The following is a 14,059-nucleotide window of genomic DNA, read 5'->3' as shown; positions in this document are numbered from 1 at the left end:
GCTTATCACCAGCAATTCTGACTTTCAAACAATTGAGAACTAGAAGGATAAGGTAAAACAGATAAATCATGAAGTGACTACATTGCAGCCAGACTGGCTTAGATGCCATGGATATATTGTCTAAATTTAAAGCATTTTCAAAGAACAGAAATGGTATTTTTTTTTTTAATTTGCTGTCAAGCTGCTAGTATTTCAATTTGTGTATTTTTGCTAGGGATACCATTGTGATTTTTATGGAACTTTTTCCTTTTCTGCCAGCAGAAGATGCCATATCTGCAGAGCAATAAATGGCATTAAGAGAAAAGGAAAAAAACTGATCCTATCTCTCAGTTTCTTTCAAGCTTTTTTTTTTCAACAAAATATGGCACTTGAATAGATTGCCAAGTTGGCACAGGCCTAGTTTTGATCTGCAGACTAAAGCATACAGTAGCCTATACTATGTAGTTATTAGAATAACAAAATGCACAGCCATATGCAGATCTTAAAAGAATCTCCAAAAGCCCAACACATCAAGCATGGTAGATAATAGGTAGGATGAAATTAAAATGGTTTGTCTTCTTCTAAGACACCTCAAACACTCATGACTATGTAATTTTTCCTGCCTTCTTTGACTTTAATTTTGAGGCTTCTTGCTGATTACTGTCAGCCTTAGGGATTGTCAGAAACCCATATAACGGTGTATAAATGAAGGACTGTAAAAATCTTCCCACTGTAGATTTATATACAAGTAAATGCTACTGCTACTCCTGAACATCTTTCATCTTTTCTCAAGGTAGTAACAAATCTAAGAAATTACTGCCCTCCAGTCAAATTTACCTTTTGCACACTCCTAGCTTATTCCAAGTACTGTATCCTGAAATTGCAGACTGGTTAAAGCTGGCTATTTTTATGAAGCTAGCATTACTGTATACCTGTGCTGTTCCCCTGTTTTCCCTGAGCATCCATTGGAACGCAGAGCTGGAAGAACCTTTGGCCTGAACTCACAGTGGATGTACTTATGCTCTGCTTAAAGTGGGTTAAGATGGTGGCTGCATCTGACCATGGAAGTGATTTAAATTAGCTATACTTTGCATTTGCAAAAAGATAACATTGCTCTAGGGGTACACTTCATCATCTCAGCTCAAATGTGACAACTGTTCAGTTGTGCTAACCTGACTGCTTGCAGTCATGAGTACTTACCTTTACAAGGTTCCTAGCTCCTGTTCATTTGTAATCTTGACACCTTAAGATTAAACGTTCTTTATTTTCACTCATTAGTCTCCCAGACAGAATGGAAATTGGGAGAATATTTGAATCCTCCCATTAAAATATTGTAAGTTCCTAAAGTAATTTCAAATTGAGAACTATTCTGTAGACAGTTTCATTTTCTAATTCTGTTAAATTTTATTCCTTGCTTTTAGGAAAATACAAGTGATGAAATTAATACTCAAGTAACAACAGGTATGGATGTATGTTGCTTTTCATTTTTTGAGTTGTTGATCCATGAGTGCTCTGCTCAGATGCCCACATGAACTGAGTCTGCCATTTTGCCTGGCAAACTTTTTTTGCGTTTAGAATAACTGAGATACTAACTGGCATGTGGATGACACATCTCAGTGTCTTCTGCTCACCTCAGTTTGCAATTATTTCCCAAAACCCAGTCCAAGAGGCAGGCTTTACAAGGGCTCAAATACTGATGGTGCTGAATAGATGCGATGCTGAAAACCTTGTGCAATTTGGGAGCACCAATTATACAGCATCCCTTTCCACATAAGTATTTGAGCAATGAATTAGTGAAATGGTAAACCAAGAGCCAACTTAAATCAAGTGTGAATGAATGACCTTACAGAGAAAATCTGCAAAAGCAGATGGAATTTTAGAAAAGTCTTGTCTATAGTATGCAAAATTTTTTTTAAAAATATGTTGGGATGATGTATTATCATTTGTGTTTTAAAGCAGAAAAAGACACAACAGTGTATAAGAATATACAGGATTTGGAGAAGAACGTATCGTTATCCAAAGCTGTAATGGGATACTCACCAGTACTGGCTTCTGCTCATGAAAATGGCTATATCTATCTATGGAGTATTCAGGTAGCTATCTGAATGTCTTTGGGATGGGACTGGACCAAAGGAGAAGGTAATTCTGCCAATTTTCATAACATGCCTTACTAGCATTTGCAAAAGCTTACATGTTTTGGTTCATAGTTTCTTCCATGAACACAAATTACTTCTGCTTTTACAACTGTAGCAGAGAGTAATCACAAACAGAAAATGAGGAAACACATGAGTAGGAATGATTATGACAAAAACTGTAAAGTTGTGTGGAAGTCTACTAGTCATTTTTTCACCCATTTAATGTACCTTCTAAGAAGGATGATAGGCAAGGCATAGTATCCTTCCCTCAGAAATATGTCTCACTAGTAGACTTTCTCCAAAATCATTTAGAGGTAACAGACCCTGTGCCTTGTAATGAGAATCAGAGACGATCTGCATCTGGAGAGAAATAACCTCATGCACCAGTATGTGCTGGGGACTGATCAACTGGAAAGCAGCTTGGTAGAAAAGGACCTGTGGGCCCTGATGGACAAGTTGAGCCAGCAGTGCGCCCTCATAACAAAGGAGGCCAACAGTATCTCAGGCTGCATTAAGAAGAGCATTGTCAGCAGATCAAGGGATGTGATCCTTCCCCTCTACTCAGCACTGGTGAGACCACATCTGGAGTGCTGTGTCCAGTCCTGGATTCCTCCATACAAAAGAGACATGGACATTCAAGTCTAGCAAAGGGCCAAAGAACCATAGATGTGATTAATAGATTGGAGCATCTGTCATACAAGAAGAGGCTGAGAGAGCTGGGAATGCTTAGCCCTGAGAAGAGAAGGCTTAGGAGGATCTTATCAATGTGTATAAATACCTGTGGGAGGGAGTAAAGAAGACAGAGCCAGATTCTTCTCAGTAGTATCCAGTGACAGGACAAGAGGCAATGGATGCATACTGAAATACAGGAAGTTCTGCTGAAACAGAAGAAAACACGTTTTTACTGTAAAGGTGACCGAGCGCTTGTACAGGTTGCCCACAGACATCATGGAGTTTCCATCCTTGGAGATATTCAAAACCCAACTGGACATGGTCCTGAACAACTTGCTCAACCTGACTCTGCTATGAGCAGGAGGGTTGGACTATACAATCCCCAGAGGTGCTTTCTAACTTCAACTACTCTGATTCTGTGATTCTGAGTGCAGCATTGCACAAGTGAGTTAGCACTAGCAGGGTTACAAATCAGAAAGAGTAGCATCCTGATTATAATCAGGTATAATCAGTCTGTAAAACCAGTCATACAGCAGGCTGCCAATGGTCAATGCCAGTGATGTTGTTATCACCTCTGGCTCTGCTCCAGTAAACATGTCATTCTAAACAAGGGACAAAAAAGTAAATACAGAAAGAGGATGGAGTACAATGACGTGGTCATATAATATTGGTCATCATGGTGAACAGTGATCATCACACCTCAGCCACATCAGGCTTTGAAAGGTATCCCAGCAAAGACAAGTCAAAGGGGGAAACTTTCAGAAAGGCAGTGAGGTAGCTTTGCAAATGTTTCATGCAGAAATAGAATATGATGATAAATACAACTACAACTACAGTAAGTGTGGAATATGTTCAGTTTTGTTGTCTTCATTATTGATAACATTAGTGTGCTTAGATGTCTATAGGAATTTCCAAGTTCAGATGGCAGTGATGTCATCATTGTCATGATCATCATCATCATCACTTGGATGACAGAGGCAAAAGTCTCCTTATCAGCACCAAGACATTCTTCCTCACCTCCTCCAAAGGCTGAAGGGATAGAAAGGGAGAAAGTCTACCAGTGCTTGTTTGAATATATTACAAGTGGGTAAGGGAGGTATTATGGGTCTATCTGAAGCAAGAACTGTCATTTCAGTAGCAAATGTGATCCACAGTGATGATATTTCATAGCAAATAAGAGGTGACCAGTGAGGTAAGGATGGGCTGTGAATTGGCTCTGAAGTGTAACAGCCTGGCTTTTGATGTAGAAAAGATAGCAATCCAGTAGAGTACAGCCCAGCTATCTTGCTGATTCATTACATTAGGAAAAACTTTCCAGTAACTTTCTGAATGGTTATGAGCTGGATAAGCCTGCATATATCGTTTAATCACATTCAACTTCTATTGCACTGATTTTTTTCGTGTAGATGTTAGAAATATGTATGTTTATTTATTTTATTTTAGGGAAACTTGCTGAAAGAAATTTTGCCCTTTTCAAAATACCCTTCAGTTTCTCTGACAGCACTGTGCACAGACATCTCTACTAAAATTCTTTTGGCAGGCAGTAAAGGTGAGTGAATATGTCAGTTATTCAGTCAAGACAGTTTGTAGAACTACAAAAGATTATTCTGTAAATGTATCAGAAATACGGAAAAGAAGGTCCAAAGGCTGTCAGCCTTTCTCTATCAAAGCTATCATTAAAACAATAAAAAAAGGATATTTTCTATGTGCATGGATGGTAGATTAAAGCTTAGTGTTACTAACATTCTCAGTAGTAATTTATTTTTAAAAAAGACATTACAATTTTCGTTATTCAAAAGCCCTGCATACACTTTCTCTCTGATTTGCTATATCAGTGCCACAGACAAAAGTTTTAATAAGAACAAGCAAAAATTTCACAGTCATTTAGTCTGACAACTAAATGAAAAACTGCTGCTATGACTGTACCAAGAGTACAGTCACTGATGTGCATGCAGTGCACAGTAATGGCCTTGTAAGTACACAGCAATGTAAGGAAAGAAAGCACTAGTGGTCTCTGATAGCAGCTCATTGTCAGACTATTAATTTGACACCAAATCTGATTTCATCTGGCAGAAAATCCAAGACTTAATCTGCTGTCTGACTGTCCTCCAAACCTTTAGGCTCACCCTGGGAATTTTTATCTTCTGCATCTGTGATATGAGATTTGTGTCCCTTAATGTGTTATTTTTCTTCTAAAATACCTACTAGAACTGTGTATCTTGTTAATTTCCAGCATTTATGCTGTCAGGAAGTTGGATGGAGAAAGCTTTTTTCCATTTTTTTCAAAACCGAATAGTAACTTGAAGTTGATGCTGAAATTGAATAGGAGTTTCCAGTCCACTTTGGTTCAAATTAGTAAATGCAGTTTTGAAAGGCAGTAAGCACTGAACAGGATTTTAATTATTTGTGGAAAGTATCCACCCTATTCATCTGATATCCACCCCTTTTCATCTCATTCCCTTTGTCCATTTTTGTTTATGTCACTGTGTGCATTTGCTTTTCAAGCCTTCTGCACCCTTTTCTTTTATCTGCAGTGCTACTCCTCATCACCTTGTACTACTGGTAGCTTCTAATTGCCAAATGTGCTACTGTTCTTGTTCCCATTAGATTTTGCTTGTTAGGAAAAGATCAGCTTCTCTGTCAGCCTCTCTGATTGCTGTCTTTCCAGTTGTATAGTCCTAGAAAAGAGATGTGACTAGCGTGAGGGCTGGAATTACACACAAGATTCCTCTGTCTCTTGGGAGAAATGGAAAGATAACAGGAGACTTTTACAGCAAAGAGGGAGCCTAGGCAGGAGACTATTAGGAGCAGTTTTGGATCATAAGAAAAAAGGCTCTTGTTTGCAGTTGCTCTCATCTTGGTTTCTAGTTTCATATGAGTGCACTAAAAGGTGGTAAAACTTTAAGCTTTCATTATATATGCAATTTGTCAGACTTCATCCGTTTTACTAGAATTGAAAAATAGTTTCATCCCTGGGAGAATCTTGTTCTTGGTTTGTGTAATTGATACCTCTCTTGAAAAGATGATTCTCATTTGTTACTCATATTTATTTAAGGAAAAATCTTTAAATTCTTTCAACATCAAATCTGTTCAGTTAAAGACACATTACTCACAAAGAGTATATACATTTCCCTTACGTGTTAATAAATGGTCTAACATTTTCTACATTGTGTTTGACAATGAGACAGTAACATGCCATTGAAATAATTTTCATGTACCTGTAATCTTTGCTTTATTCTGCCTGGTGGATACCAAGAGGATATGGTAGTAACTGGCAAATGTGTAGCACTGATGAAATCTGATCATGTTTTGCTTTTTCCTTTCTTAAACAGAAGGATATATTTTGCGCTGGAGCATTGGCTCATTCTTCAAAGATCTACAGAACAATAAAAATGTAAGGAAAAATCTGACAGATTTTCCTGTCATGAACGGTATACTGCTCTGATAAGACAAATAGAGAAAAATGGATTTGGAGCTCTACAGGGACTAAAAATGTTTCCTGCCCATAAAGGTCGTGTCTTCTGCTTGACATAATAACTTAATGCTGTGAAAAACAAGAAAAACATAAGTAAAATGCTGCTAGTAATATTCCATTGTGTTCAAAGAGATTATTTTAAGAATGAATTTATCCATGTCCCCCAAACAGTGTTTCTACCATATGCCACCTGCAGCCTGTTTCATGGAGGGATTATTATTTCACCTCTTTTAATCTTCAGAAAGCCACACTGATAAACCTACTCAGCTAGCAACTATGGTAGCACACAGAACTGCCTGAAATGTGGTTATGTTGCTTTTGTCCCTCAGCAAATAAAGGAGGAGCTCTGCTGGAGGGCACACTCTACCAAAGTGGTTGACTTATTTCATGAAGAAGAGAAAAATGTGGTAGTGACATCATCTATTGATGGTTCAGTCAGGTACAAAAATGACTTTTCTTACTGCTATGGCCAGTGAATTGAAGTGTCTCTAAAGTTTCTTTTCTTGCTGGACTTGCGTATAACCGAGAACTTAAATAAGATATAACATTGGGTGAACTTCCTTTTCTGTACATATAAGAACTAATTTTTTTTATGGAACATGTCCATTTTTCCCAGGAAGTCACCCCTTTTATAAACTGTCATTCTCTTTCTGTGAAGTGACTTCAAATGCATAGGTAACAAACCCATCATTTGGAAATGAGCTCCTGTTCTGATACCATTTTACCTTTCCATACTTGTTGGGTTAGCATGGGCCCTAAACATTTCATGTGGAAAAGTAAATCATTTCAGTCTCAAGCTGCTTTATAGACAACTACACAGTTCATTCTTGGCTAACAAGTAGATTTGAATGGATATTTTTGTTTTTGGAAATCAGTAACATTCAGGAAATTCTGTGCATCTACACAGCTTCCTGCTGTGGTGGCAGAACCTTACTGCAGGAGCAGTTTAGGATATTTTACTCTTCTGTTTGTTAATTATAGAGCTGTTTGTTTGTTTTCTAATTTGCACAACATCCCTCTGAAGTTTTTTTACTCTCAAGTTAGATTTTAACAGTCAACTTCAGTCTCATTGATACTGTATACTAGCATACTGCATTCTAGAACAATTCTGTGGAACTTTCTCAAATATTTTGACAGATTTTTTTTCACTTTTTTTCCACTTCTAAAAGTATTCATTTTTCCTTTCTCTCCTCTGACACTGCTCCTACTATGTATGTAGGCTCTGGCATGCCACAAAAGGATACTATCTTGGTTACTTTGGACAGCCCAGAAAGTTTGAATTATCAGAGATCAGTCAGCTGATTTTGCCTTGTGATGTTAATAAGTTTCCTACAATAATTAAAGAGGAAAGCAAGTATATGGAAAAGAAGAAGAAATTTGAATATCCTCTAATATTGGACAGAGAAAAGTAAGATCTCAAACATTTACATACATTTATGATTTGGGGAACAGTTCTGAAAATATTATACTTAACAAAGCACCTGTCAACTGAGGGTGAGAAAAAACATTAATATTTTTCATGAATTATTAAGTATAATCTTTTTTTGAAATGATTTTACAAACTTTGGATAAATCTGGTAATTGTTACGGATTAGTAATGGTTTGAATGTAGTAATAGTGATGGTTAGATAATTGCCCTGAATCTTAGCTTAATTAGATTCTGCATGTTATGTACATTTTTCAGGTTAGGAGTCTATTTCCCTTCTATTTCCACAAGCTGATACTTTTCTGGACCTCCAAAATTTTAATGAAAAAGCTTAAAGTTAATAGTCTCAATCCCCAAACAAATCTTTCTGTAAGAGTAAACCCAGTTTAGTCTTTCACTTTAAAAACACTTTTTAAAATTTTCCTGGAGTGTTGTGGATACATGCATATATCTCAGACTGTGACATTGTACCCTGGTATAAATGTGGCATGTACAATAGCAGTGTTGGCTACTTCCTTCCATCTTTTCGAATAAGTAGCAACTTGTTTGAAGTCTCTACGATCAGAGCTGCTATAATTAAAACCAGCTAGCCTTAAAGAAATTGCTTAAATGATATGCCTGTGAGTACTTTTTAAGGATCCTTCAAATATTTCAGTAAAGGAGAACTGTTAGCTTTCTTTGTTAACTTTAATTCAAAACATTAATTAAACAGACTTGAAGTAAATAAGAAGCCTGTTTGTGCAGAAATCATGGTCCTAATGATAACTAGAAGAAAAAGAAAGACAGACAGTCATATGCTGTGCAATACAAAGTTTAAGATTTATCATTAAGTATATTCTGTGTGCTGTCACCTCAGAGTAACTAGATTCCTCTTAATTAACTGTAATATGGATAGGATAGCTAGCCTATCTTTACTAGTCAACAATCATCCAAAAGGCTGTGTTACTTATATATACTAGTCTTTGTCCTTTACAGGATGTAGCATCTTCTTTTTGGTCTACTCAGGCTCAAATGTCTTCATAATGCTACTACTGTTCTCTTACTGGATAGCTGCCGTATGTTTTACTAAGATGATATTTTATAATTTCAGATTAAGTTAATTTGAAATTATATGTATATATATAACTTAACAAATTAAGTTATAAACATAATTAACAGATATTCTGCAAATGTTCATACATGAAAGGGAATGAACCTAGCTGAATGGCATACATGCTCACACTTTAAAGCAGTGGCTCAGGCAACCTGCTGATTTCAGCAGTGCTATGCAGAAAAATGTCTCAGTTTTGTCTCAATTTGACATAATTTTTCTGATTATAAATGAAACTGTGTTCAGCTGCCCCAGTAGACACTATACTCTAGACCTTTTCTTGTGATCAACTTTGGAAGCCAGGTATATGAGCAGAGGAAACCTTTGTTATGAAGGTGGCATACAGGAACTGTGGTCAGAACTAACGGACATGCTAAAGAGTCATTAGACAGTGAGCTAGCACTCAGTTGTAATAACTAGTTTTTCTTATGTTAACATATCCAGCCTCTTAAAGATGACAAGCCAGTATCTGGATTGATGAAGTGAAGCCCTTCATGACACCTATGAAGCTCCTAATATGAATTATATTTTGAAGATGTTTGGAATAATTTATACTTTAAAATAATATTATTTTGGAGCCAATTGTGAATGTATGTTTGTTCAATTTTGTATATTGTCATTTTGATGGGAGCATGATTTTTTTCTGTCCTCTTCTGTGTTGTGTGTACAGGTGGAAGTCACTGACCAGATCATCTTTAGTTTTAGAAAAGCCTGCACATGAAGATGTAGTTCAAGACTTCAAGTTTTTCAAAGCTTTGGCTTCTCCAAAGGTAGCTAGCATACATGCATCAGTTCTGTGCAACATATTAGGAAACAGGCATAATAACCCTGTATGTCCTTGTCATTCATGGAAAAGCTAGAATAAAATGCATAAACAGAGGGATCAGATAAACCTTCTTTTTGGTTTTTATTCTCATTGTGTCACACTCCCAAATTCCATATAGCAAGAAGCACACACTGATTCACTTGTTTGGCTTAACAGCATAAAAATCTAGAATTTTCACATGCTCCAACAGAAATCTTAAACATCATAGGTGTAGCTGATGGAAATGTGAAAATACTGGAATATTCTAGTATTATCAGTGGATCCCTGGTTATGTGCAATAGTTCTATCAGGGTTCTCATGAAGTCAGACTTCAGGAGGTTCTAAGTCATTTTGAGTGTTGCTGCAACTGAATAATGGTATAACTCCTAAAGCTCTAACTGAATAATGGTACAGCTCCTGCTTCTTTACCTGGCTTAGCATTCAAAAGTCATAGCCTCAGATAAGGCTTTTTTTGTGGGAGTTGTACATTAAAAGGAAAAATGGAGAATACTACTCCTATGGCTACCTGCCCAAAAAAGTCTTTTAACATCTTTCTGACCATTATTCCCCAAAGGTTAGTGACCAGCAGATAGTGATGGGGATGAATTAACACCCTCTCCTAAACTTTGTGGTACTGTGAGACTTCTTTGTACCGCAATATTTATCCTAATGAGACTAGTTAAGGGCCAGTCAGTCAGTCAGTAAAAGACAACATAACTCTGTGTGGCAAGTTACTTCTCTCCATGTGCTTTTGGTGAAATGATAACCGTATGAGTCAACTGCACTTCCCTTTACTATTCAATGCCCTGGTTTGCCAGCGAGTCCTTACTTTCTCTCTTCTCCTCACTTGCTCAGATTCCATGGCTACTAAGATCAGCTATCTCCTCGTCTGGGTGCATTCTGTCATTTCACTCCAAGGCAGCAGCAGGTTGCCAAGCCCTCTTAAGACACAACTACACTAGACATGGAGGCTGTATAGTCTCTTGAGTTGCTTGTGTGTAAGCTACAGGAAAACTGCTTGAGCCACTCTTGTGCTGTAGCAACATGTGCTACAAAGTAAGGATAGTTGAACATTGATCCCCCTGCTATTCAACAGCTCTAGATACAGCTCTGCATAGTAAGAGAGGAGAGTGTTAGTGGGAAAAACACGTTGCTGCTGTGTATAAAACAAAATCTGTTACACTGTTGTAGTGTCAGTGGTTGAGAGCATTGCTGGACAGGTCAGTAGAGGTGGGCTCCACTCTAGGTTTTATTTTTCTTAGTCATTTGAAAAGAGGACTCACTGGTGGTCTCAGAACATAAATTAGTTGCATGCTCAGAGACATTGGCAGTGGAGTTCCCTTCTGATTGGGCTGTTGATGAAAAAAAGGGATTGATTTGCTTCCATTTGTCTTGAAGAGGAACAAATCAGGACTTCAGTTTGCAGTTCAGCCTAGAGGTGTGCTATTCAGTGGCTGTGCAAATATCTGGAGTATCTCATTAATTTACTGTAATTCAGTTGTCCAATCTTACTGAAGTCAACATGCTTAAAATTGACAGAAACTGAAACAGCGGAATTGAGGAATGTTCTATATTGCTGAAGATGCGGCACTTTTTAAATTGGTACTATTGCAGTATACTCAGCTGTTCATTTAGAAAGAATGTTTAATAAAATGTAGCTAGAAAATTTCTGTACAAATTTCTGTTTCAGACAAAATCTGTGTTTTCAAAATTGATAAAAACAAGAATTCTTTGTGGTATTTCATTCTTCAGGTGCTTTTATTTTTTTCTTGTGGTAGATCATAAATTGCCCTCTCAGGGTGAAAGCATTGCTATATCATCTGAGGACAGTTTCCTTTCCTGCCTTGTCCATAAGGGCATATACCTATTACCTAGTTAAGTCTCAGAGTAAATGTGAGAGTGAGTGAACTATCAAAGTATTTGAAGAATTTTCACAGCTTCAAGGCTTTCAAAAGCTTACAGCAGAAATGTCATTTTGTTCTTGTGCCTACCCCAATACCCTTGGCTAGACCTCCACTGTCCTCTAACAGCATGCATCCACCAAATCTGACAGGTTCCCTGAAAATGATTCCTGTATTGAGCTTATTCAAGGTGCTAATAGGTGACAGACCTAAACAAGTGTTTAAAGCTAGATGTAACATAGGTGATAAAAATCATTTTGCTGTTAACTACCTCGATTTTGTGTTCCTTAGAAACCTGGAATTTTGCTAGTTGTGCATTTTCTGTAGCAGAAGGATGACTCCTTCCTAACTGTTAAACAAAATTCCAGATAGTATTTACATGATACAAAGGAAACCTATGCATAAACCACAATCTCTCTACATAATAATGACACACATTTCTTCAGGTAACGTAAGTGCTATCATACAGTTCAATATCAGAAGTAATATTTAACAGCATTTCTGAAGTAATTTTTAGCTAGTAATGAACTGACTTTGTTCTCTTGATCAGATCCTTAGACAACCTTTGGAAAGTTTCAAGTCTGGAAACAAAGAGACTGGTGTGGTATTTGGATCTATTCCTATATATGAGGTAAGCATAAGTGTTTTCTACCTTTAGCAGTAGCATTGATACAACAAAAGCCATTAGTATTAGTAAATGTTTAAAATCATGTACTTTAACTTTCTATTAACTCTCTGCTTCTCAATTTAATTTTTTGACATGGCTTGCATTACTACCTAACCAACTCCATTCCCCGTTTGGCTGTAGCTGGAAAGCCCAGTTGAAGTGTGTGCGCTGCCAAGTGAGTATTCCAGCCATTTACTTATCCTGCTAAATTACACATCATTAATTTTGTGCTCAGCCTCTTTTCTTGTAGTCAGTCCAAAAACTATTATGCTTATCTGCACAAAGCTTTGACTACTGTAAATTCATACCATTTATGGGTGGTATTTATATGATTTATGGTGAGAGGTCTAGCTAGGATTTTAGGTTCCTCCTATGTAGAGAGATCAGAACATCCACAGCTTAGTGTACCCCACCTATGATAGAATGGAAAGAATTGCCCCTTGCAGAGGTTCTGATTTCTCTCTGTAGAGAGAATCTAGACAGCTTGGATGAGATTCCTAATTTTTAGATGTTGAAGTTAGGATGACTTCAAATTGACTTTGATGCATTCAAATGTATATAACTTAATGCTTCTGTAAGCAGCATTAGAAGCAGAGTAGCTCATTCATAATAACCCGATGAAAGAGAACTCAGGAGTTAGTGTATCCTGTTAGTGTTCAAATAATTGTTACATACAGTATTCTTCTACTGCCCATTAATGTGCCTTGGAAATCTGTATTTTGTTTCTCCCGGAAGAAGAAAATAAAATGCAAGGGTCATGTGCCTTGGCAAGTTGGGAGCAACTGAACTGAAGCCAATGGCACTGCAGTGGATTTACAGTAAGATGAGATCAGACTTTATTATTTTCTGTGGGATGCATACATGACAAACAGTTGTTTGTACTGTTACAAAACTCTATCAAAGTGGCCTACACACCTGAATCATTATCTCTTGAAATTTCACATTTTTTTTTCAAGGTTATCAGTGGAATAAAGCTGAAAGGTCCAGTCTCACTGAATGGAAAATGGAGCCAGAGCTCAGTGAAGAATAGCTTCAAGACAAGTAAACATAATATCCATCTTCAGACAAGTGTGTTAGCGGTTTCCTCAGTTCAAAATTTTTCCCTTTTTTAAATCTTATATTTAAATCCATTTCATTAGTAAGCAGAATTACAGAAATCAAATATTATCTCCATTCCAGTCCTTCATGGAGAAAAAAAATCTAATAAAGCTGGTGTATGGTTATAAACAACAGATACTCACACAACAGCTCATCTCACTCCATTTTGTTTGATGTTTAACAACAAAAAAAGTCTTGCTACTGTTAACTACTTAAAGATTCAGAGATATAAACTATGCAAATATGCTTGTGTTGCTAGCCATACAGACTTCTCTGAAGAATAAGAAATGTTATTCCAGAGCTTCTGCTCTAACTTTTCTCTCGTGTTTCAGGAGCTTTGGTGTTCTTGGATAGGCAAAGATTTGGGATGGAATATTCCACAGATAGTACATATATGCCACAGTATCCTAGACAAATGTCTTCTTCCAGAAAACAATTAGATTTCTTTATTAATCATGCTTGATAGGCCAGCAGTTTAAATAACTTGGAAAAATTCTATTTTGGATATTAAATATGTCCCCATATTTGTGGGAGTGCACAGAGCAGCAGCAAGTAACATCTTTTAACAATGTGCAGTGTGCATTTTTCTACCCAGCAGAGACAGAGGAGGAAGCCTAATCAGTCGAGGTACTGGAGAAATTGCAGGAAAGGGTAGTTTTGCATGACACTGTGGAAATATACATACTTGGTGACTTCCCAAAGCCTGTTAGTTGCAAGAAGACAATTTATGAAACTTCAGGAGAGAAGTCCCACAGAATTTTTGGCTACCCTTTCTGACCACTTTGCCATGGATCTTTACTCCAAATGGGAA

The 14,059-nt window shown here is 37.1% G+C and overlaps 1 protein-coding gene across 1 annotated transcript in view; it reads left to right on the top strand.

The window, feature by feature from the left end:
- Positions 1-13,180, top strand: part of WDR64 (WD repeat domain 64) — an 85,341-nt gene extending 72,161 nt beyond the window's left edge. Inside the window, exons 19-28 of the mRNA XM_062573039.1 lie at positions 1,401-1,440; positions 1,939-2,072; positions 4,230-4,335; positions 6,119-6,180; positions 6,591-6,700; positions 7,481-7,669; positions 9,448-9,547; positions 12,034-12,114; positions 12,292-12,325; positions 13,107-13,180. Coding sequence (XP_062429023.1) covers positions 1,401-1,440; positions 1,939-2,072; positions 4,230-4,335; positions 6,119-6,180; positions 6,591-6,700; positions 7,481-7,669; positions 9,448-9,547; positions 12,034-12,114; positions 12,292-12,325; positions 13,107-13,180 — 930 coding nt within the window. The remainder of the gene's footprint in view (positions 1-1,400; positions 1,441-1,938; positions 2,073-4,229; positions 4,336-6,118; positions 6,181-6,590; positions 6,701-7,480; positions 7,670-9,447; positions 9,548-12,033; positions 12,115-12,291; positions 12,326-13,106) is intronic.
- Positions 13,181-14,059: the final 879 nt, after the last annotated feature.

The sequence above is a fragment of the Rhea pennata genome, chromosome 3, assembly GCF_028389875.1.
Source record: "Rhea pennata isolate bPtePen1 chromosome 3, bPtePen1.pri, whole genome shotgun sequence".
Taxonomy (NCBI): Eukaryota; Metazoa; Chordata; class Aves; order Rheiformes; family Rheidae; genus Rhea; species Rhea pennata.
The sequence above is the reverse complement of the archived record's forward strand: the minus strand, read 5'-3'. Positions and strand labels throughout refer to the sequence as shown.